This window comes from Cataglyphis hispanica, chromosome 25 (genome assembly GCF_021464435.1).
Source record: "Cataglyphis hispanica isolate Lineage 1 chromosome 25, ULB_Chis1_1.0, whole genome shotgun sequence".
Classification (NCBI taxonomy): domain Eukaryota; kingdom Metazoa; phylum Arthropoda; class Insecta; order Hymenoptera; family Formicidae; genus Cataglyphis; species Cataglyphis hispanica.
Window position 1 is genome coordinate 1,176,920 of NC_065978.1, and position 26,546 is coordinate 1,203,465.

The 26,546-nt window shown below is 37.6% G+C and overlaps 1 protein-coding gene across 7 annotated transcripts in view; it reads right to left on the reverse strand.

Annotated features, from left to right (window-relative positions):
- LOC126858489 (uncharacterized) overlaps positions 1-26,546 on the reverse strand; it is a 364,090-nt gene that overhangs the window by 127,468 nt on the left and 210,076 nt on the right. For all 7 annotated transcript variants that reach the window (XM_050608853.1, XM_050608851.1, XM_050608855.1 and 4 more), the window contains one exon: positions 22,605-22,863. In XM_050608853.1, coding sequence (XP_050464810.1) covers positions 22,605-22,863 — 259 coding nt within the window. The remainder of the gene's footprint in view (positions 1-22,604; positions 22,864-26,546) is intronic.

Genomic DNA, 26,546 nt, shown 5'->3' on the forward strand with positions numbered 1-26,546 from the left:
AATTTCTAATTAATAATTAATTCAATAATTAATTCAAATATGAAATATATAAACAAAGAGAGTGATCAATATCTAAGCAAGCAGTACAAATGTTTAAATGTAATAAATTTTAGAAATTTACTCTTAAAAATACAATTATTTTCGGAAATATATTTTTTTAATTCTCTTAATGCACAGGTGTTTAAAGTTATTCTTTTATAAAGTCTTCGTGCAGAATTTTGAAATTATTTATCAAGTTGCAATGATCATGATATCGTAAATTTATTCGACATTTTCTCCTCTGTAAATATAGATTTTAAAGACTGCTGTTATTTAAAATAAAATTTATACGGACACTACGTATTCGCGATGCAGGGATAGATAAAACGAGGAGTACTCTTAAAAGAGAACTCTGTAAAACCGATTACGATCAATAAAACAACTGGAATCGATAAAAAAAGAAAAGGTACGCATTCCTATTCCATTCGATGAAGAATGGAGAATTAATCTGCTATGATTTTACGACTTATTATGATTCAAAGAGCGCGTTTGCCGAACGCGTGACGACGCAAAAAGAGTATAGTATCGCGACGCCCTCCTCCACCGCACGTCTGTCCGATTCGTTTCGTTTCGACGTGGCAAGTGCGCGGCGAAGTTACGACACACTCGAAGCGCCATGCGACGAATGATCGCCCCCCGTACTCGTAAATATTTGACGACAATTTGATCTGCACGAGTCGAGACTTAAATCCCCCCGAGGGGGTATGCGGACGAAAGCGGCTTACGGAAGCTCCGTCGTCTCCATGACTCTTCGACCCTTCCCCACTCATCATTGAGCTTACACATCTCCGGACTCGCGGAAAATATATATCAATACACAATGCGAACATTGATCCGGACGAGTAATATTGTCTGGAGGGTATCGATATATCCTCTAATAAGCCTTAACAATGCGAAATCCCATTCCCTCAGATCAGTCAATTAACGTTGCAATCAATAAAATATCAGTATAACAATAATTAATATAGAGTGGACAAGTATCTATGAAAAATAGAAATATGGTTTTTTATTTTATATATGATAATAATATTAACAAGCGTATATAATATATATTTGTTTGTTTTAGAAAAAGTTGAAAACGAATAAATGCTTAAATAAAAAATATTCTTTTTCTCTCAGAAATATGGATATGCCGAAAATAAAAAGCAACAAGTAGGAGACAGCATGTGATTACACAGAACGCAACAAAAGAATACTTCGTCTAGAGCTGACTCGTTTATCCCCGCGTTAATATGATTTATACCCGATATTTCATTTCCCCGGAAGACAAATTAGTACACTCGAAGAGAGGCATTCCGATAATATCGTGTTAGCGACGTCGTTCCTCGCCCTCATTCTCCACTTACGTCGTTAAAGTGCGCATCCAGCTGTACTGAGAGAACGGTTATGCTGCGAGGTCGAAGAGAATGAGAGAGAGAGAGAGAGAGAGAGAGAGAGAGAGAGAGGGGAAGAGAAAACGCATTAACATACCTGCAATATGCATGCGGGGTGGTGCACTTGTCCGATTCGACGTTGCAGCGCGTGCGGGGGCTTACACAGGAATATTCGCGTTAATTCAAAGCGATGGTATGCGCCCGCCGCGGATTAATATATTCCGGATTATCCGTCTGTGTTTGCGTTAATGCTCGCGCCGTTGGGTTAGTTAAATATGTAAATATAAGCGGCATGCGCAACGGCCACGCCGGACATTATGCCTAGTTACAACGTCGACGTGTTGGCAGAATTACGAAGGAGAGTGATCACGGTGCTTGTAAAAAAAAAAAAATGCACGACGTGACGAAGGATCGGAGATATTGATGCAAATTAAGTGTCGAAAGTCTTGGAATACGAGTTTTCTTGAAAGTTACGATGCGGACAAGAAAAATATGTGTCACGTATAATCGAGGATGTTAATAATAAAGATATGATTTTAGACTTTCAAATAATAAAATGAGATCTAGAGATGATGAAACATGAGCACAATATACCAATGTGGTTTTCACGAAACAAAATAGAAAAGCCTGCATACGAATTCACGTTAACAGTTTCAAATTAAATTTTCGTTCCCTTTCTTCACCGCCTATTAATCATCGTAGCGATACATTTAGCTTCGAAGAACGGGAGTATTACTACGGCCTTCTGCAAGTAATAAAGGAAGGATTACGCGTAATGGAAAATGGCGGTGGCGCAACATCCTTCGAAAGAAAGCGCGAAAGAAAAATGCAATTCTCTTGCCGTTGTTATTAACATCAACCCGGCGCCCGGTGTTGCTTATCAGAGTATATATTATGAATATATTTTGCAGCTAGCATGCAACGCTTGAAGCAAACCACACGATCAAGTCAAGTTAAATTTAAAAAAATATCAAGAAATATTAAAATATTTTCTTCATCTAATGTTTAATATGCAATAATATAAATAACAAAAATTTATTGTGCTCCATGACAATTTTCCAATAACAGCTCCATACTTTTTATAAAATATCAAAACAACAGAGGAAAATTTATTTAATCGAAGCGAGCGTTAAACGGCGTTGATGCAGTCAGGCATTGAGAACCATTCGCGCAGGACGAGCGAAAGAGCGACGGAACGAGGAGAAAGGAAGCCACACGACGTTGATCGCTGCCGGCGTGAGAAAGGGGCGGAAGAGAGGCGCCGGAAGAGCGAGAGGGTGGGTTGCGAATCGGAAACCCGGGCGCAACCGAGTTTATTCACAGCGCGCGAACGAACCCCGACGAAGCCCAGATATTAATTTTCTCGATGTATATGGATGAGTCCTGACTAGGCCACGGGAGGAAGAAGACGGACGAAGCGGGAAGGCTGGCAGGAGGAAGGAAGCGGCGGCGGCGATGGTGGACGTACCTGCGTTGGCGACGACTGGAGGACGGAGGGAAGATGGGATGAGACGGGGGGTGAGAAGGGAGGTGATGTGGCTGTGCACCATCGCCGTCGCCGGGAGGTGTTCGTTCAGAACACCGGCGAGATGGGTGGCTAAATTGCTATCGATCTTCCAGCCACGCAAATATCGTTTACCTTGCAGCGCCCATCCACGATCCTTTCGCAGCCGTGCTCCCCTCCCCCATCTCTCCCTCCTCACCATCCGCGCATGTTCCCCCTCGCTGTCGACGCATTACGCGAATATGCGTTATCAGTTTGATGGAGATCCCCCCGGCTCTTCCTATCACCGATTCTGATAGCTCGACCCGTCGATCGGTTAATCCTCGCGTTCGCGTACCTTCCATCGTGCCAAAATTCGGCACTGATATATATCGAGTTGAATGTTTTTAACGTTCGATTTTCGCGTCACTGAGTAAGTTTGGCTGGCGCGAGATCGACGCGTTACATCTCGTACATGAACATTGTAAATGTATCAAACATTCAACGATCAAGGATTTTTTGTAAATATTCTGGATATAAAAATTCAAAAAGATATACGCGACGATATATAACTTATTTAATGATTGTTAAAAATAACGGTAAAATAATAATGTGCATGCGCGAAAAATAACATTTTTTAAAATTGTATTTTATGCGTTACCGGTGCAAAATAATAATAGACGTACAAAGATAATAATAATAATTGCGAAAGAATTTCGTTAAAAAGCAGACCAAACTGGTATACTGTAATCCCCGATATACGCGCGTCTATTCGACGATCGCTCGGTTTTCGATCGTATTTTCCCGCCGGATATAATTTTATAAAAAGCGTCATATTTCAGCGTTCGATAAATAGAGCCGCCGCTTATTTTATGGCGGGGCGCGGACATAAACACGCTCGTTTATCGTGCAGATCGACCGAAATAGTGCATTCCGCGCGCGAAACGCAAATGCGTGAATGCAAGCGCGCCTCAGCTGATATTCAAGTTCTTGCACAAATTTTATTGCGACGAGAACTGAAAAAGAGAGGAATGCGTTTAATTATAAGCGACATCGGCTCGTCTCGCGTTTATTCGCGCTCGTAATTACTCCCAATTCTCGGCGCCTATTCGCGGAATTCGATGGTTCGACACGAGAATAATTAATGAAAATTCGATATTCGGCAAGCCGATTGCAAATTAAGGGATACTATTAAGGGATATTCTTCTGATCGATTGAAAGTAGAGGAAGTATGCGTATTCGAATGTCGCGTAAAATGATCCCAGGGTTTACACTTAATTTAAAACTCTGAATATTTTCAACAAAATTTTTTTAGAAAACGAAACGAGAAAATTTAAAATTAATATTATTATTTAAGATTATTAAAATTTTTTATTATTTAAAAACAGTTTTTGTTTCAGCACTAAAAAATATCTCTTTATCTATATGAATACCTAAAAAGAGTTTCTACAATTATAAAATTTATTGCTTTTTGATTTTTTCGTCGAAACGATTATAAAGCTCTTGCGATATAAGTAGCGTAATTATTTTCAAGCAAGCTCACGAATTCATCTTAACGCTGCGAACTCGAAAGCTTCGAAAGTTAATTAAACAGCGAAGAGAGAATGTTACACAACGAGGGGCGAAGAAAGTGCGTTATCGCTGCCGCTTAGCTAAATCAACATCACTCGGTGTACCAAGTTTAAAATCAGCTTTATCAGCGCTCGCGTCATTTTCGTCGCGCGCGCGGCCGATATTCAACGAGGGAAGGCGGAAAGCTTCCTCCGCATGCGAGAATTCGCGAATCCATGGCGAAGGTCGCCAAAAGCGCCGCGTATAACCGAGGATATGCAAATTGTATTAAGTCTTCCGCCCTTGCCCCTCCCCCCTCCTCCTCCTCCTCCCCGCTGCTACCGGTCGTATCTTCTGTATCACAGTCGCCCGAGAGTGGTATTACGAAACTTAAGCCGTAGCGCACAAGTGTCGCGTTACGAGTCCGACCTCGGGTGCGAGCCTCAGCATCCTCGTGGCCTTTGTGCGGCGTAAGCCGCCACCATTATCTCGGCCGTATCCCCGGTGTCTCTCACCGGAAACTTAAACTTGGCACCCCTTCGCCACCACCGGCAATATCGTAGCAGTTGCGACGTGGCAAAACCTCTGGCGGAATCAATGAATCCTTCTCGGCTATATCGTCGATCTCTGTCTTTACAACGCTCTTCGTCACATGAGTCAATGTTTTCCACTTAATTAACCTTTATATGATTAAAATAACCGATTACATAGGACGGCAAAAGTAATTTCACGATTTTTGAGGATATAATTTGTATTCACCGGCAGCTAAAATTGCGTGGATAATTATTCGCTTTGATAACGGTGTAATTGTGTATATAATAAGAAGAATATAATATGAATAGTCTTCAAATATATCTTTCTTAAATTTTGCATTCAGGTTTCCTGTCTGCTTTATGGCTATTTTCTACAAATTTATTTTCCATTTAGTATCGTGGACACATCCTTATAATTTTTTTTTTACGGTAAATTATATATTATTTGACATAAAAATTTTCAATATTTATCAATATCGAAGATAAAACACCGATCAAACCAAAAGCAGTCGATGCAGAAAAGCAGAGCATTGCCGAATTATCGTGAATGATATCGTAATTCGTGTAATTTAAAATTTATTAACGAATACTTATCGTTAGCCAAAAGTAAATCATAATTCATCATTACACTATATTACAGTCGATTAAATTAAATTAGTTCATTTCGTATACTTTTAATATCTTTGTCATCTCTAACGTTAGGATTTTGAATCCAAGGCAATTTCGATCCGGCTCACCCTCACAAAGACGAGTTAATCATCGCCGACACGCGCTCCGGTAATCACGTTCACGGTCCAATAATCATACCGTTATAATTAACGCGCCGCAATTAAGGCGGTTAGGTAGGACGGACGACAATCGAGCCGTGATTGTCGATTAAACATTTTCGCATCGATGCAGCGACACAATTTCCGAGGTTGTGCGATGCCAGTCTCCAGCCTCGACGTCCTTCTCCTTCCCGCGAGGAGGTAGCTCGTTAGTTCGCGCCACGCTTAGGGGGCTGAAAGCGCCTTTTAATGTTCTCCGACATCTACGCGCCGTTGAATTTCGCAGGACTCGTGGAGCCAATTTTCGAGCTCGAGCGACCGTGAAACGTATTCAGATTCAGAACGAGCGCCAGACACGCCCCAAAATGGACAATGCGGCGATGTTTCTCCGCAGAGTTAGTGCTGGTAGTTATCGGTCCTTTCACCCACCTTGTTTCTCTGTCATAAAGAATGCATGTGGCGTAGTAAGACACTTATCTCTTTAAATGTCACTTTGATACGCATACTTTTGAACATTCGTAATTTATCAGAAATTTACGTAAATTATACTATATATCTCAAAATTTTTTACTTTTAATAAAAGTCAAAGTCTGAGATATGTCGATTTAAGATTAAAAATGGTTTTCACTCGAAAAGAATATTTTTCGCGAGATTCAATTTGCAAAAGTTTAATGTTTACATGATCGCAGTACATGCATTGATGTATATATTAAAAATTCACTAATCGGACTGTCAAAACGATATACGAATTGAACTTTCCAGAGAACTGCGATCTTTTATATAAATCGCTTATAAAAGTCGAAGGCGTTGAATAATACTACTGATTGCTAACGACCGCTACATACAATAACAAATTTTTCACATCCCGGGCTGCGCAAATTATATTTGATAATGAAATATGTATGCGTATACAGATCATTGATGAAGCAATTTTATTGAACAACCCGCATTTTTCTCCCAATAAAAAACAGAAAGAAAGAGGAAGGTGATCGTGAAAATGAGTTGCGCACAACGAAATGATTAAGCTCTCACTAGCAAATTGGGAAGTAAATCTTGCGGAATACCCCTCGTAGCCGCACACATGCATGAATACAGATAATACTAGATAAAACACGTAGCTATGCGTATGTGTGTTTGCGCAAAGAAAGACAGAAACGAAGGAAACCCCGTAACGAACTTCGCGCAATAAGAATTGCAAGTAACACACGTGCTCGCCAGTATTATTTCGGTAGCAAAGTCAATTTGCAATCAGCGATGCAGCCGTTCTCCCCTCGTTCTATTCCCTTCTCCACGCAGAGCCGACAGAGAAAGAAGAGCATACCCTGTATTTACCATAATGTGATAAGAGACGAAGGGTATCGTACATTTAAATGAATTCCCAGGCTTTCTCTCTCTACACGCGTCTTCTTTCTCGTTTCTCTCACATCATTTATTTTCGATAGCACTTCCTTATCTCCTTAAACAGTGCCAGTCGCCCCAAAACCCTGTAGAATCCGAAGAAAAGTGGATCGTCCTACTCTCCAAAATTGCTCGCGAATGTGTTCATTCGCAGGCGACTAATGAATGATAACACAATTTTGTTCTATATTTTTCGCCTATGTGCGAATTAAAAATCCTCAAAACAGATATATTAATATAAGTAAATTGTTCATTTTCAACTATGAGATAAAGAATATTTATTAAAATGTAGCATCGCAATCTAAACTATGCACAAAAGATTCGCGTTAAAAATATGTGCAATCAAATTTTTAAAAAGTTAATTTTTTATTTTGCATTCTTTATAATATCTGAACAGACGTAAATGATTCATATTCACGACATTCACGTGACCATATGCGACGATTGTTATTCTGTGGTTAACAGATATGTAAATGAGAGATCCAGACATCAATGGGGGCAAGATATCCGACAAAGAGAAATATTTGACAAAACTTTCGCTAATTGCACATTCGCATACCGTTTAAATATCGATTACCTTTCACTTCTTTTAATATAATATTAATTAGTTATTTTAATTAGTAACTGATCAATTTACAAAACATAATTAGTCTTGTCAACAAATATGAAATATATCGAAAGCGAAATATATTGTTAACAATTTTTTCACAATAATTAAAAAATCACTAGTGTGTTTACCACCTTCTTTCTGCATCGGCAATAAACACACGAATATATATACACACACACACACACGCTTTGAAAGTGTAATATAAAAATACATATTGTATAAATTTGTGGACGCGCCAGAAATCAAATGTGTTTTCGAAATATCCATATATGTGTTCTTCATAAAATTTTGAAACAAATAGGAATTGACATTGATAAAATAGTAAATATACATGCGATAAGTATATAACAATTGGTAAGTCAATTAATTCATAATTTTTTTCTCATTCCGCGGAAATTTAACAAAATTCGAAACTATTTCAAGCATAAGATTCAAAAAATATAAAATTATATCTTGTCTTTTTAATAAAAGACGCCTATTGTGTAGATTATTTGAGTTTTATCATATTCGAGTATCGTTATAAATTTAATATCAACGAAAACCAATGTCCATTTTTTTATTATAAAATTTACACGGTAATGGTTCTTAATAACACACTTTTTACTTATGAGTGAGTAGGGAAAAAATTCTCAAGATATACAGAGAGAAAAAAAATATTTTCATTGCGTTCTTTCGTCACGTTCAAGACGTTGAAGAGAAATTAAGTGGAACTTATATTCTTTCAAGTGGATCAGTACATACGTTAAGCCACATCGGGCTGTTTACAAGTGGCTCTCTTTCGAAAGTGAAGGAAGTTTCGTTAAAAATTCCGTTTGTGTCAACCTCGCTTGGTGGCATCGTTGCTCGCTCGAAGCCTCGTTCAAGTGATTCTTTTATTCCTCCTTTTTTTATAAACTTTCTCCATCTTTTTTTTTTTTTGTTTGCAAAGTCCACAGTAAATTTTCTAGTATAAAATAAATTCTATTAAATACTAGATAATTAAAAAGTTTTAAATTATAATTAATATTTCTATCAATTAGCAACAGAGATCATTTATTAATCTTGGAAAGTATTTGTTCATAAAATAATGTCTTTATTCTTCAAGAAATAAAAATAGTCATTTTTAATTTAATTTTAATTTTTAACACATGTTCACAATATGTTAATTATTAATGTTTCACTACACAGAAAAATTATTGACGGACAAAATTATCACAAATTTACTAAGATATGTGACAATTTTCTATTTATTTTTTAACTCTGGTATTTTAAACTCACAGATTTTTTTTGTTGATAATCAAAAATTATTAAATTATTAAGTATTATTTTACTTTAAATTTTTAACAGATTATCAGAAAAAATAATTTATGTTGAATTAAAAAATGTAACTTTAATTTTTCCATTTATTTTCTTATTTCATAACGATTTACATTCCCAAATACTTTAGTAATGTATAAAGAAAAAAAAAATCTATAATAAGTGCACGTAATAACTGCGATGTAACAAAATGACTCCGTAGAATAGATATAGAAAGCGCTGCTTAGAAATGACCGTATGCATGCCAAATGTAACTGAGATATCATAAACGAATCCATTTAAGGTGGAATGTAAAATAAAAGGGTATATATAAAGCGAGAGAAACGGAAACATAGGTGACCGAATTCGAGAATATTTAAATTTTCAAATGCCCAAAATCACCCTATATCTCTCCTCATATATACATCGGGGTTCCTTATCGAGATAACTTTGCCATTTGCCTAAAGCGTTTCACGATATATATATATGTGTGTGTGTGTGTGTGTGTGTGTGTGTGTGTGTGTGTGTGTGCGCGCGCGCGCGCGCGCGTGTGTGGGTGGGTGGTTACCTCAATTGCATAAAAGAAAGTAGACATCTACTTTTGCCACTCTCCAAGTCCATGCTCGAAATGCGATCTCCACTCTGGCCGATATATTTAAATGAAATCAAATCTCGAAAATCTAGAGACCATTCGTGTAAGTTTCATGAGATCAATTCCGAAGATGATAATAATAAAAATTATATTTGTTAGAAATATATATGCATTAATAAAAGTTTTATAAAATCATACAATATAGTTAGAAATTTTAATAAATTCTAAAAATAATTTTGAATAAAAAGGATGAAATAGTTTTGCTGATAAAATTTACTACATATATTTTAGTAAATATATGTAGTATATAACATTCAGTAAATATATTAACAATAATGTATTTTTTTTTTTTTCAATGTAAAAACATGCAAATTGCCAAAAAAAAATTGAAGATAACATTTCTTAATTAACAATGTTATTTCTTTCTTCCTTTCCAAATTGAAATCATATCTATTAAAATGTTTATAATATTGTTACGTTTGATTTTGAAAAGACGTAACGATTTCATGTGATCAGCACTTTTTGAAAAGCAAAACAGCGTATGGCGCGCGTATATCCGAAAATTAAATAATCACAGAAAGATAATGAGATTCATTTATTAAATTTTATGTTATTATAAAAATGCAATTTTCATTCGCACGTAATTTTAGTTGTATTTATTCAGATTCATATACTCACTCATACGCACATACTCGAGGGTCTTTTCGTAATCATCATCCACGCGAAAGGATGAGCGTGTCTCGCTATATAACGTGGCTCGCGCGTCCGGCTATGCAACGAACATTAATTAAATCGAGCAGGTCGTGTAAAAGAGGGTGGGGAGAGCGCCGGCATCCCTTTGAGCTTGTGGCAGTCACTATCGCAAATTAAAGTCCGGTTTGGCGCGCGTGAAAATAATTCCGCGAACGCACGCGCGCGCGCAGATTCCGCACGCTCGACTGAATCTCGATTCGGAATATTTATTCGGCGAGCCGGATTTATCGTTGCTCCTCCTACCATCGCATCACTCTAACGCTACTAGATATATCTATATGTGTCGTTCGCGAATATCACATCCTGTATGAAAACGCGAATAATCCTCTCGAAAATATCAAGGAGTTCTCGAACGTTCTTTCGTAATTCCGACACATGTGCATTGATTCCATTCTTTGATTCGTCTTTGAATCTTGTTAACTATCGTCAGAATTTCCGTCATAATTACTCAAGAAGTTCTGACGCTATTGTGAAATCCTCCACAATAGCGAGCTTTCATTCGCTTAAGATATTTTTGAATCATAAAATCTCTTTGATATATTGAAAGGACTTGAAATATTAATCTCTCAATAATTTCTCTTCTGCGAGAGACAAGATAATTACGCTAGTTACACGCATCGTGTTCGTTATATCAAATAGCCACGTAATAGCTCCGATCCATCGCGCAATCTTTACGCAAACTCTATTTTCCCGTCGTCGTAAACTCTCGTTAAATTAAACCCGAGTTTAAACGGTGCACCAACGCACGCCGTTCTTTTCGGTCTCTGGAAAAGAGTGCACAGCTAAATAAACGCCGTAACGAGCCGCGAGGCAATGGTAATGACGCGGTGGACTTTATCGCGTCGATGGAGGATCCGTAAATTTTCATTAGGCCGACGTGGTGCGGGAAAGCTCGGCGGATACCCTTCCGGTTCTCTTTTCCCGTCGCGTTACCTCCTCCACCATTCAACCCTCCCAGATCTCGCGCGCGCGCGGGAATATTTTTTTTTTTGTCCGACCTCTCGGTCGTCTGCAACCTCTGTCGGCGCACTTAATCAACTCTCGTTACGGTTTAATGGCTTAATAGCGCACGGTAGCTTTGTCCACGGATACATACAGGAATCTCTTGGTTCCTGGCTTAATTCAAATTTAAACCGCACCGCACACAACGATACCCTGTATCGGGAGTTCAAATCAGACGAAACGAGATTCCCGACTTATTCTCATGCCGCCTGCTAAATGCAGAGAACTTGTCCGTCGTTCGACAATTGCTGCAGTTAATTTTTCGACTTTTCTAATAGCCTTTGCAACGGAATTTCTCGCTATTTTGCCAGATGCGATAATTTCTCATTCTTACATAGCTAGTAATACAAATCTGTTACTAATTAAATTGTTTCATTATTTGCGACTTTAATTTTGGTGGCAGAGTCCGTCATAAAATTAAAAGATGAAGCTCCATGAAGACTTTTTTGCAGGAAAAGAGAGTAAATATATAATAGCGAAGGAAACTTTAAACATATATTGTTCTTTAGAATCATGTGTGATATTTCGATTTCGACGTAATCTCTCCTTCTCTCTTTCTCTCTTGTTCCATCTAATTCAGGCTTTATATCTGTCGGTAAATTTTGCATAAACGTTCAACGTCGAATCGTACTAGCGAAATAGTGATTATGCCACCTATTATCCAGACTTATTCGGCAAAGTAGGGGCTTTAGCCGAATACTATTCATGATGATCGATATAGTGTAGAGGTGGTTTCCGTTCTTTTGTGGCGTCCCAGAACTCAGCAGAGCGTGGAATACCGTTGTTAACAGCGCACGGAATATTCATGTATGCGCAAAGTGCATGTGTGAACTGTAACGACGGCAATCAAATTTCGCTACCGCAACAGCGGAGTATGCGACCGCGAGAAAAATTCGAGATAAAAGGGCGAGCGAGATCGAAAGATTATTCGTTGGTGCTCGGTATGGTAAACGCGGTGGCCAGGTTGTTAAAAAAAAAAAAAAAAATTACGGCTTTATGGAAATTTGTATTCGGAACTTTTAGTTGTGAAAAGAGAATGAGAGAGAGAAAAGGATCAATTCACTTATAAAACGACAATTGGCGCACAATTTTCTCTTATGTCTGGCTAAAGTTGCGCGATCAAACTTCGATCAAATTAATTTTCTTATTTTCAATTGAAATTTCAAAATCAACTCGATATAATGGAAACGATGATTATCGTAGAGGCTATAAAAAATTATGAAAATTTATATCAGAAACTCCAGTCGTTTTATAAGTAATGTTGGCTTAACTTCTATCAAATCGATTCTCATAATTGGAGCTAAACTGTTTGTCGTTTGTAGTATATCGAAACATAACACAAAATTATGGAAGTGTGTTTGCAAACGTAAACGTAGTTAGGGTCACCATGCGGGCTCGAATGACTGACGTCACGTACGTTATCGATCATCGTCACATGCTTAAGCAGATCATGGATTGTACGTAATTAATGTACGATTGCTACGAGACGACCTCTGCCGTCACCGTGCTCTGGAGAATTTCCGCGACAGCTATCAGGGGACTTGACGCAAATCGATTCGATAATCGCGAGATCGCCGCCATTCCCTGCGGAGTGTGCACTTAACGACCGTTCCAGGAGCGATAAACTGCCGATTCGAATTGCTCGAGCGCCGAGTTGCCGCAACCGCGACCCTGCAAGATTCGATCGGAACGACACAGAATTCAATATCCAGAATGCACAAACGGGATAGGAGTCTCCGGTTTCATCCGTGCACCCGTATCAATATTGACTCAGCGCCGCTGCTGCTAATACTGACAACCCGTAACCGGCCGATAGATAGGTTTTGCAGATCAGAAAATGGATCTGTTTGAAGATTACAGGCTCGAACATCAATATGTCGGCCGTCAATTTTTGGCGCGCAAATTACAGCTTGGATCGCGAATATTTTACGAAAGAGAATGAAGATATATATATATATATAAGAATTATTACAAAGTTATAGAATAAAAGTTAGATATGCACGGCTTTTTCAAACAATGACATATTAAATGTAATAATCTATAAATATATTATCCAGCTATTATTGAATTTTATCTTTGCTTATTTTCTCGCATTCCGTTATTTATGAATATTTATGGATATTCAACGACTTACTGGCATTTACTACTGTTCAATAAGTATAACTTATAATCTATTATCAGAGAAAAATAACGCGGCGATCGCATCGAAATGATATATACATAATAATATTAATACAATACAAAATAACAGTATACATATAAATAACCAAAATGGACATATGTGCGAAAATAATCCAAGAAAGAAAATTCTGTGCGTATATGCAGCAAATTTGTGTGTGTGTGTATGTATGCGTATGTGTATATGATATGTAAAAAAATACGGACATGATTACGAGCATAGTGTACCACCGTGTCGATGCGTCTTTGAACGAATGATGGATGTTACGATTGACGAGGGGAATCTTTTTTACGCGTAGCTCGTTATTTTCGGATTAATCTCGAGGTCGTGTATGCCGAAACTTGAAAGAGGGAAGAGTTCGTTTCAGCGAATCAGAGGAGAAAGGGAGGGAGGAGAGAGGCGGTAAAAAGAGAAAATAGACAGAGAAAGCGAGAGAGATGCAGATTCATTCGCGTACAAACTTTAATTTACGATGTAAATTCTCCGGGAAAAATTTTGCGCACTAATTTTCTACATCAGGTTGTTCTTTACGTCAAAACCTTCTTCTTCTAGCTTTTCTCTTGTCAGCATCGCGCTTTCTTCTAATGAGGAAAAACGTAATAATCCGCCGTTGCCTTGACCTAGCACGAATTTCGATGTGATCCGCCTCCGCGATAGCGAAATCAACGTGCTCTAGATTAGCATATTAAAATCTGACCTAAATATTCGAGCGAAATAAATATTTTGCGCGCAAGGATAAGAGACTTATAAAGAAATTTTGATAAAACGGTTTCACGAATAAACAAAAAAATTAATATATGATATATTTTGCAATTAAAAAAAAAAAATATTATATTGCGTCAAAATAAATGCCAAATATTTATGTATACCGTGTCCTACCAGTTTTTCTTTCAAACATTCTACTTACAATAGAATATTTTGAGAGATATGAATTCTATGAACAATATGTATATATATATATATATATATATATATATATAATATAATTACACTTCCTGCAACACATATTATAAAAAAATTTCGAAAAATGTATTTTTTTTTCAAAAATATTCGATAGTGATTTTTCGTGGACGGGATATATGGCACGTCGAGAACCGATGACAAGCGCCGTTGTAAAAAAGTAATCGTGGCGGCAAAAACACGCGTCTGACACGGCGTCGGGGCTAGCCGACTGCGCTCTCTGCCCTTTGATCCCTTTTTAGTTAGTGATCGCGCGATCGGCGCTAAAAGCGCACACCCTGTGAATGTATACGGGTGGCTTGTTCGACGGCGCCTTTATCTCTCGGTCGGAAACACGCTCTCCCCCAGTCAGGGGATCGACCTGGGATATTACGTGAGACATTCCCCACCGAGCCAGTCCCCGCCAAGTATAAATTGCAAGCTCCGTTGGTCCTTTTATTATTTTCGACGCGGCGGCATGCGCGATGTGGGCGAAATCGATTCGTTCGTTCACTCCCTCCTTCGGCACACGTTGGATGTAGTCGTGAGTATACATTTGCTTTACCTAACTCGTCGTATCATCCTTGTTATTTCTCGACCGCCACGATTGCTTTTGCCGTATTTCGATTTTGTACCGACGAAAAATATGCGAAAATATACGAAATTCTCGAATTGCGGAGAAGCATCGAACGAGCGTCGCAAATTCTCGCATCGAACGAGCGTCGCAAATTCTCGCATCAAAAACGGAATTAACAAAACGCATTTTGAAGATTTAATATCTGTTTGTTCTTGACATTTGGATGCGCGTAAATATTGAAAAAATTTTACATTAATCTAATTTTTTCGCAAAATATAATATCTAAATAAATTAATAAATAAATGGATTAATAAATAAATTAACCGATATATAACTCACATACATGTGTTTGAAATTAAAAATTCCATTAAAAATTCATCTTTAAATAATTATTACTTTTACATTAATCTAATTCTTTCGCAAAATATAATATTGGTAAATAAATTAATAAATAAATGAATTAATAAATAAATTAACCGATATATATATAATTCACATACGCGTGTTTGAGATTAAAAATTCCATTAAAAATTCAACTTTAAATAATTATCACTGTGTCTGTCACAAAGGAACAGCGTCACTTCCTAGCTAGTCATGCTCGGAGCGGCGTGTATGACGTTGCGAAAATTTATTCTGCCTGGTTACAGTTCCGCGCACGTGCGCTTCTAGCGCGCGTCCGTCCGCGCGTATTTGTACGCGTCTCCACACCAGGCACGTGCAAAGTTGGGGTCGTGGCAGTTGCCGGTTATGGGGTGTAGCTGGCATGGAGTCAAACAGCGTTCATAATTTACGTAGTTTCGTCCGCGACGCGGGGATAACCCGCGCCATGTACAGCCGGATATCACAACAATTTTACTATGCGCCGCATTCCGCCCTAAAACGCCCAGCTGCCATTCCACCGATCCGGCCTTCTCGTCACGGCAAAATATCAAATAGATCCGGCGCAAACGCGTCGGCATCATTTATCAATAAATATTCATCGCATATCATAAATCATTGCGACCGGGTTATTCACACTTATTCCGTTGCGAACGCCAAACCTACAAGCGCAGTGACGTGACTTGAATACACTGAGACTGACGTGAAAGTATACAACAGTTCCATCCTTGATAAATATATTCCTGATATATCTATCTATACGTATGTATGCATGCATATGTACATGCATGTAATATAGGTTGTTTGCTGATGATTTTATATTGTACATTTGTACATCAATTTATCTTAATTCGCTATATATAATAAATTAGATATTTCTCAGTACTTTAAGATTTTTTTTAATTTATTGAGTTTATCACATTTTAAAATAACAAACCATTATACGTTGTATTGTAAAATATTATTTAAAGAAAAACTGAACAAATTGTACAAAGAAGAAAGAAGCATAAAATTATAGAAAAATCACGCAATCTAATATGTATAATGTATATATGATAATAAATGATTCTCTCTCTCTCTCTCTCTTTTATATAAAATGTGAAAAAAAATTTAAGAAATAATATGTTTATTATATCGTCAAAATATATTTATTCATTACAAAAAAAAAAAAAAAATCACGAAAAATTACATTTGCAATTATGCACAGCAAATTCTGGCATAATGGCAGAATTTTTGAGCGGCAAAGCCACTTGAGTCGAGATTGAACGAGTATCGGGCAAACCAGTAGCGAGCACGATTTGTGCAGTCAATCGCGGTAAACGGAAGAATCGGCGTTTAGGCGAATAACATTCTGTGGGACACGTGACGCAATTTCGTGAGGAATAGAATTGCGCGTGGGCAAGCAACGTGCCTGCTAAACGAATTCTCCATGGACATTGTAGATCGCAGGTTGCCAGGACAGAACGTGATATCGGAAGAGAGTTTCGGTAGTTCGCAACGTTGCTCTGGGGAAGAGAGGGAAAAGAGAAGACCTAGGGGAAATAAGCGCAAAGTTTTCAAATGTTGCAATGACGACGGCAAATTTTGCGAACGTAGAAAAATTTCAACCATCAGTTCTTAAAGCCGAATCAGCATTTTTGCGAATACAAGATCTGCGTGAGTTCAACGGAGCGAAGGTGCACAGGTTTTTTTTTTTTTTAGATTCAGGTTAAAACTTCTTCACCGTGTATCGCCAATGGTAACATTTCAGATGTAGTACGTGACATAAATAATGAAATTTTATAGAAAAAATCTTGCAAATTGTTCCGCGAATATTTTACATGTATATATTCAAGCAATCAGTTTTTTTGCAATTTAAATTAAAAGTTTAATAGAAAAGTCAGGAGTTGGATTTTCAAAAACGTAATCGCCAATTTATTGCCAATTCAATTTCTAATTTAAATTTTGCTCGCACTCGTCTTTGGATTTATGGAATAAAGTTTGAATTACACGGCGAGAGTAAAACACGCACGCGCATTTTATGCCAAAAGTTGCAGAAAAAACGCGACTTATCTGAGACATTCCTCCCGATCATATTAAAAGAAGCAGTTCCTCGTGAAAGGATGATGACGATAATAACAGTGCGCGTACCTGAGGCAATCGGGAAATAGAGTATATAAGGAAAGAGTGGACGCTCTCGATTGTCCCGGGTAGGAAAACGGTCGAAAGTTCTGCATGTTCGGCTCGCAGCAGTTTAAGTTTCCGCAGGGCCCCAAAGTTATAACGAGAATTGCTTTCTCTCTCTCTCTCTCTCTCTCTCTCTCTCTCTTTCCTGCCGTGAAGTTTTCCATCTCCGAGTTCCATGAGCGCGCGTACATACCTTTCCCCATTTTTCTCACTCTTTCGCGCTGTCTCTCTCTCAGCCTTTGCATTTTTTTTCGCGTAACATCCGTCTCTTTCTTTCATCTCTATTTATGCGGCTACTGCGGAATTGTCCGCCTACATACTCTCGCGGAGCTGCGTTCGCCCCGTGTAAGTTGTGTGTACAACGCAGACATTTTTTTCCAATGCAAAACCCACTGTCTCCCTCTCTCTCTCTCTCTTTCCTACTCTCGCTTTCCTCTTCCGGAAAGCACTCCTCGCGTTTGTCCCCGTTGCCTTTCTTCTTCCGGATATTCGTACGGCGCGAATAAAACGCTGGCATATTTCAGACTTATCGCCCCCTCCTCTGGCTTGCACCGAGTATTCTCTCAGCTCCTTTATTGTACCCTAGTTTCATTCTTTTCCGGTTTACGATATTACCGTACCAAGCTGTTACACGCGTTCTTATCCTTATCCTTATTCCGCACGCCTAATACCGCTCAAACCTGCGATTTTACTATTTTACGAATCCTCGAAATGCTCGTCCGTGAAGAATGACGTTTTTGATTCGATTATATTATGCATGTATAAACAAATATTATTTAAAAAAATAGAAATATCTTGATATTAAAAGTATAATACACATCAAATGTTTCAAATTTCTCGTTCCTTTATGTGTATTTTATAGTTAACTTATGAAATATGTTTTAAAAAGAAAATTTGATTAATGAAATATCTTTGTCTCTAAGACTTCTTAATTTTTAACTTCAACAATAAATAAAAAGCAACAAGTAACATTTTGATAGTTTATTTCGAAAATTTTACGATATTTTTCGAATAATATATATTTCTCATATGGATATGCTACATAAATAAATAAATTAGTAGTTTCAATAAAACGGCCTGTATTATTATTTTTATTGACAAGAGGAACATTATTATTCTTTTGAAAATTTAATTTTGTACAATATACAAATTGTGTGCAAATTTAAGCCACATATTTTCATGATTTCTTAATGATTTCAATCTGTTTTAACGATTGAATGTATATCTTGATAAATGATAATGTATATGTACGTAGTAATATTTATAATTACAAGAGCTATAATTATATGCATCCTTAATAAAGCTTTATGTGCTGTTTTATTTTTTATAACAATAGTAGAAATAATATTATAAATATTACAATTTATGTAAATAATATTAATCTGTTTTATAATATACAAATATATCTCGTCAGAGAGAGGGAGAAGAAGAGAGAGAGAGAGGAAGTATTCTGCAAGATGATTTAATGATTTGTTTCCGTATTACGATTATCGTCAGTAAACGGCTTGAATTAATTTCCATGCGTCTGATTATTGATACTGTCACACTGCTGTAGAAATCCTATTACGTTGTCAGACTGTCGCGCTTAAGTACCAAACGACGGTACTTTGAGTAAGGCTCCCAATATAATCGATATTGAATGGCTGGAATGGTATCAGCCCTTTGACCCGAGTTGATTTACAAGGACATTGTCGCTATTTGTCAAATCTTGCGTTATCCAATAGCCAAGAATGAGAGACCTGTGATTCATTCGTAGATAATTAGCGCAATGTGATACGCAATTATCTATGATATCAACTTATGAGATATAGTTCTGATATATAAAAGAAAGAGAGAGATTTTTCTTTAATTTTTAAATATAAAAAAATTATGTATTTTGATAAAAGTACAGCTTAAGTTATAGCAGATATAGATTAGAATTTTTCTATTTCAATGGATAGATCGGAATAAGTATTCCTCATTTTTCGAGCCTTCGCGTTTTTTAGAAAGGGACTCATCTAAAGTTTTCTAATTTCCGTAATAAAGAAAATTAAGCTATTTCGACTTTGAAAAATCGTGCCATTCTCTTTATTGTCTAAAAGTGATTCGCCGTAACGTTCCCTGCAGCGAGAACGTGGTGCTAGGAGAAGAAGGGAGTCAGTCAGGATGCGGAACGGGCGTGCCCGAGAATGGGCTCGGATAGCGGTGCCGTTTCAAGTAGCATTTCCTTGGCACAAACGACCCTCTTAATCAATCGCTAGCACCTCTCTTCTTCTCTCTCGGCAGAGCTCGATTCTACAGCACGAGCTGCGCGCAGCACCATCCTCCACCTCTTGCTGCCGGAAGTCTAAAGCCCCCGTAACAAGCCGCAACTTCGATAAATCTCCCCGCACCGTCTTTCTTTTCCCGGGAGCCGCGATTCCGCGGCATTAGTAAGAACGAAAGGCGAAGGAACGATATATCGCGGATCGATTTTGGCGAAGGCACTCGAGGGACACGATACGAACGGGAAGGGTGAAGGATCTCCAATTCGAGGAGAAGGGGGAGAAAAACTTATGAAAATCCGGGATTTATGGCAACGTGCGGGCGAGAATCGGGACCGGGCCACGCCGTCGTGGTTCGGCTCTGACAAATCGTCCGCAAGTTAACGTTCTCGATCGTCCCTAGATCACCTTTCCGCAAAGACGGATCTCTCTCTCCATGCCCCCTTCTAGAAAAAGAAAAAAAAAACTTCCGACCCTTTTTCCATATCCGTATTTCGTATCGAAAGTTGTATATGCGTTTCACTTTGACAGTAGAAGCTTTCGACAGTGTTGCTTCTTTTTTTCAAAAGTCGAGGAATCAATAAACGCTGCGATATCGATTTTAAATTTTTTTTCATGATGGTCTAAATAAATTTGGATAAGTTACATTATATAGTATAGGAGAAGGAGCATATTTTTACGTGAAACTTGCATCGTAAAGAACGAAAAATGATACAGTAAAATTACGATTGAGTATTATAAAGTCTCGAAACGAATCGATATAAGTATGATCTAAATAGAAAGTTAATATCGAATTTCATCGTAAAATTCCCCGATCTGCACATATTTCTCGAGTTAATATAACGAGATCAAGTTTCTTTTCCAATAAGTATAGGAAATTACCATTTTATATTCAATTTCAAGTTTGAATCGTGATGAAAAATTTCAAATTTCAGAACATTTCGATAAAATCATAGTATCAAAAAATGTTTTCCAACGCTGTGTTTTTCACGGAAATCAATATAATCGGAGATATGAACTTTGATTGACTCTAAGATTTGTCAGTAGATCTTGAAAATGAAAGAAAGAATAATCTGGGATGTTCTATAAAAAAGTTCTATAAAAAGATAAATAGATAAAAATTTTGTACAAAGTACTTGCCCTTCCACATCTCCAAATTTAAAATATAATCCCTGATTGTTGAATGATATTTAACCGCCGGCGTCTTTGAATCTTTAGATGAGAAGAACTTACGTGTCTCTCACGAAATTTTTCCAACTCGAGTTTTCCGTATCGACGACCGTCCGTAAAAAGATCCGAGGAAGTAGGATTACTTCGAAGGAGAAGGAACATGAATGCTCCGGTTGAATGGAAAATGGCAACTACAAGGAAGGTCTAAAAGTTTCAAGCTTCAGAAAACCGGATGGGGAAAGATTGCGAGTTTAAGCATCGACATAAACGATTCGGCTTCTTGCTTTCCGCGCTCGAGAAACGATCCAAGCCGAATAGTCACCTGCGCCGCTTAGAAGGAAGCAATAATCGTTTGATTCCGGGCGTTTCCCGAAGTCGAGTTCTCAATAGCTAGATTCTCCGTTCGTAAGAACAGATAAAATCAGGAAGCCCGCTGTACTCAGTGGCGAATAGATCTTGTAATATAATTCCAAGATTAACGGCCCGCTTTCTTTTATCACTTATTACAGTCTATTTATTTTCATATATAGTCACTTTTATCTAATTCGTTCATTCTTAGACCAATTTGAAATTAGTGAACATCCAATATATCTCGATGATAATCGATCAGTTCTTTAAAATTGTAAATTTTAAAGATGTTAAAAATATACATGCAAATATACATATACTGTTAATCATATAAGTTTTGGATAAAATCAAACGTTTCAATTGCAACTTTCACCGCTAAGAACAGTTATAGGATACGTAAGTAAATCGTTTTGTCAGGAAAGGTCTCGTCGAATGCAATCACATAAAGCAAGGATTATTGTAATCCGTCGAAATAATTCTGCATTAGAGCACACATGACTTCGGATACCGCGGCTAATCTACTTAGACCTAGAAGCAAGTGCTCTTCGAAAGCGTGGGCTTGAACGCGATCCGAAAAATATGAGAAGAACGACCTCCATTATAATAAATTCCGACCCAACCAATATAAATTTATACGTACTATAAGCCAATTATTTATTAGTGCCGCCGCAATTCAGGAATAGTTGAGGAAGAAATCTTTTCAGACCTCTTGTAACGAATCATGATGAAAAGAAAAACAAATAAACAAAATAGCAAGCCCAGGTGCGCAATCTTAATTCGAAAAAGATTAAAAATAAATTTCAATAAAAAATAAAATGTTCACAATTATATTCCGCAGAGAAATTGATTTCTTCAATGTCATAAATTATAGTATAATTGTATTATATGCGTTATTAATAATTTAAATAATATTTTATAATATTATAATATATTTGTAATATATAAAATGCGCGCGAGTTATTCCTCGTTTTTATTATTTATAAAATACTGATTCATTAGCTATAATTATTTTGACCCAAACTTAATATATCAACAATAACAAAAATCGAAATTGTTAGATGTTATAGATTCATTATAGACTGATTACTTTCTTAAATTTAGTTGATCGAGCGTAGCGGCTTTTATATCAAACCATCTTCCACGATATCATAACAAGCATACTTGTCGTACGCGTGCGCATCGTGTTTGATCAGTAAGCAAACGTGAAGAAGAAGGTAAGAGGACTTACCTGTGCCAGCCGCTCCTAGCCTCAGGACTGCATCGCTTTGAAGAGAGATGGAGAGAGTGGCGGTGTCCTCGAGGCGGGCGAGAACCTCTTCGGGAATGTCCTCAGGTTCGCGGAGGCGGAGGGTGACCTCACCCCCGCCTCCGCCACCCTGGCCACCTCCACCCCCGGGACTCGTCGACGCCGAGTACATAAACACAGATCCGTATCCATGTAATGACTGTAGCGGCAGCCTTACGCCGCCCACTTCCCCGACTGGACCCTAAAAATCCAAAAATAAATCTCATCATTAGAGAGCTGGATAGTAATGAAAATAACAATTTTAGTCATAAAACTGGCAAATTCTTTGTTTTAAATCATAAATTGATAAATATTTTATAAAAATACTTTAAAATGCTTTAAAACAAATATATAAATATTATAAAAAATAACAATTTATGATTTATTAATGATATATACATAATTCTATTATCTATTTTTTGACAATCTTTATAATACATAAAGTAATAAATTCAAACAGTAATTTTTTCTTATGTAATATCCATTAATTTAATTTTCATGAAAAATAACTTTGCAGAAGAAAAACATTATATTTTGGTGCATTATACAGTTTTATGGGAAATTCAATAACAGAATCATGATAATTCAAATATTATAAAAAACTAACAATACATTTTGCGCGTGGAATGATAAATGGAAATAAAAAAACGCAGATATATATTTCGCCGAATAAAATGGTTGCGAAAACACTTGGCACGTGTGTTCCCGTAGAGAAACATCGAAAAGCCGCATAATATTTGCCGTGGAATTCGATTGGCCGGGATGAGTGGCCGCCGGAAGGCGCGTCCGAATCGATCGTATAGCACACGTCATATTAAATTTAAGGCTACAATACGGCCCTTCGTCCGGCCGTATCCCGTGGGAAGACCCTTTTCTCTCCTTCTCTCTCTCTCTTTTTTTTTTGTGTCGTTTCTCTCGACTCTTGTCTCACTTCTGACGCGACCATCGCCACCGCAGGCAAACGTTCTCTTTTACGAGCGGAAATATTTTGCCAATTTCGCTGTCGATGCAAATTTCAATTCACGAGCGTCAATATTTGCTGACTCGCGCCGAAAAAGGATTTTGATGTACCGGCATTTTATCCATCGAACGCGCGCTTGACTTCCGCGCGAGAAAGGCTCCACGTATCGTGAACACAAAGACAGAGAATTCCCGACGAATCGGAATGAGATAGATCTTTTCTCGAGATCACGATAGAAAAAGAAAAGAAAAAAAAAAAAACAGACACACACGGACGATCTCCCTGGACTCGATTCTTCACTTGAGATATTATTTTAATGGAACGGAAAGATTTCAATTACCGCCGCGCGTATTTCTTCGTGTTGCATCGTTCCTGGTTTCTGGCCATCGGAAATAATAAGAAATATCGAAGAAAAATGCGATGATAATGATAGTCCATATTGCTTGGAAAAAGCGCGATGCGAGATATCGAGATAGGATGGAAATTATCCGGTGTTTTGTAGCGCACGATCGATCAATAAGTTAATATCATCACCAGAGAAATGGGATTATAGTGTTCACTATAAATAAATTATTCTGTTATTCCCCAAACTCGTTAAAAAGAGAAAGAGAGAGAGAGAAAGAGAGTATCCGCCTTTGACAAAGTTGATCGATTACTCATCGTGCAAAAGTCAGTATTAATAAAGATATACTTTATTAAAATATAGTATCTATAAAAAGTTTCTTATAAAAGATATGAGAATGCTTTTTTAAGTTCAAATAAAATGTTTGCTTTGCGAGAGAGAGAATATTGAAAAAAATATGATCAACAACGATCTCCCTGCCATAAATAAACCGATAGAAATAACTAATATGTAATATCGTCATTGATGATAAAAAATTGTATTTTTCGAAAATGCGCATGCAACGTCAAAGCTAAACACGGATATGTTTGTGCCGGACATAAATTTGAAATAACAGATGTTGTTGGTTTCTGTAAACAGGAAAGTCGACCGAATCGAACAAACTGGCGAGAATTAAAAATATCAGTATAATACTGATACAAACAAGGTTTACTGGAAATGTTTGTGGAACTCGGGCACATATAAATGCTATCTGTATAAAGGCAACGCGCCGCTAGAGAGTACAAACACTGGTTTTAATTCCGACGCGAATCTATATAGATGGAACATACAAACAGAGAACGCTCCGTTCATCGATTACAATATTATCTGCTATAATTAATAAAAATATATGCTGTATAGATAAAAATAAGTTGATAAAAATATAGAAAAATAAATCTCTAAATACATTTCTATCAACAATTGTTAAAATATAATTTATTGTTATCTCATGCGTGATCCTCTTATTAATGTATTGTCTAAAACATATTGTATATACATATATATAAAAACATATATATATATATATATATATATATATAAAATACATGAAAAATTTATTTCTGATAATTTTTACAAAATGTCAAGTGCGGTTTTTCTTCGTAGACTATTTGTAATATTTCCACACACGAAACGCTCTTTTATATCAAAAAATTTCAAGTTTTGCGCATATATCCCTAATGCCGATTTAATGGTCAGCGCCGTGTATCCGCTGGCGCGAATTCTCCCATTGTTAGTGGTCGAGACGCGAACCGCGCGTGTTCTCTCTCTATTATTTACGTAAATTGATTCGTACCGCCGACTATTTCCGCATCACGTATTCGCGGCCGGCATTATAGACGGCAAGAGGCAAAGCCCATCGCGCCCCCCGTGGTGCGATGAGAGCAATTTATTTTAATGGTCATTTTCGTAATGAGTCTTTGAACAGGGCGCATGAACATTTCTGAATAGGCCACGTATACACCGTAACACGGCATACGTATCCTCTGCCATTCCTATATCCCTCTGTTATGCACGTGGTCGACGCGCCATGCGCAAGGGCCGCAGTGAAAATGCACGGTTACTGTGCCATTCGTGAAAATGGTAGCACCTGCTACCGGAAACAATACCCACCACTGCCTCTACACTTTTCCATTTTAGCGACCGCGCGAAAACTTTTCCGTTCCTTTTCCGCTTTTTCTCGTTTTTATGGCCGGCATTGTAGCCTCGCCGCGGAATTCGGTACAATTGGCGAAGCCTCAACCCATTTACGATGCTCGAGGATCATTTCCATGAAGCTGCCATTAATTGAAATCTGTCTTGACAACGGTGATTTATGACACGCGTTTACGGGGAAACATTTTTGCAATGTAAGAACGATGCTCGAGCCTATCGAGTTTGCAATTAGTCATTTCGTTTATTATATAGGAATATATATTACGCGATAAATGTTATTTTTCTCTCTCCGTCTGATCACCATCTCAGGAGAGGAATTTTTTTTCATCGGAATCACTCTTGCCATGAATACTGGATAAAGGGGGGAAGCGGCACCGAGGGACATCAGAAGTTAAATCGATTTCAAGTTCACCGAAAGGATTCTATGATTCGACTTCCGTCGTTGCAGTAAAAGCGAGCTTCAAAGTCGAAATCCGGCGTTCTCGCTCGGCAAGGCGGAAGATTACGGTAATAGATACGGCAGGGAGATCGCTGAGAGAGAAAACGAGACGGAGCACGTACGAGCACATATCTCGCTGAGTAGACGTCATTCTCGATACACGAGCTCGGTCAAGGACGAAAGTTCCCCCCGTGGGTACTCGGATAAATATCCATACTCGCGGGACTTTTCGAAAAGAGATCTGACATTGTAAGACGCTTCGTATCAGTTTATACAATGATGTCAATTTTTACAGAGGGAGTTTTTACTGCTCTTCGGTGAATCGTTTCTCATGCACCAAATATGCCGTTTCATTGTTTGTGCACTCATCGTCTGCTTCTCTTTAAGTTTTATGTTGACATCAACTTGAAAAAAATTCTTGAAAACCGTATGAAATTGCATTCTTATTAC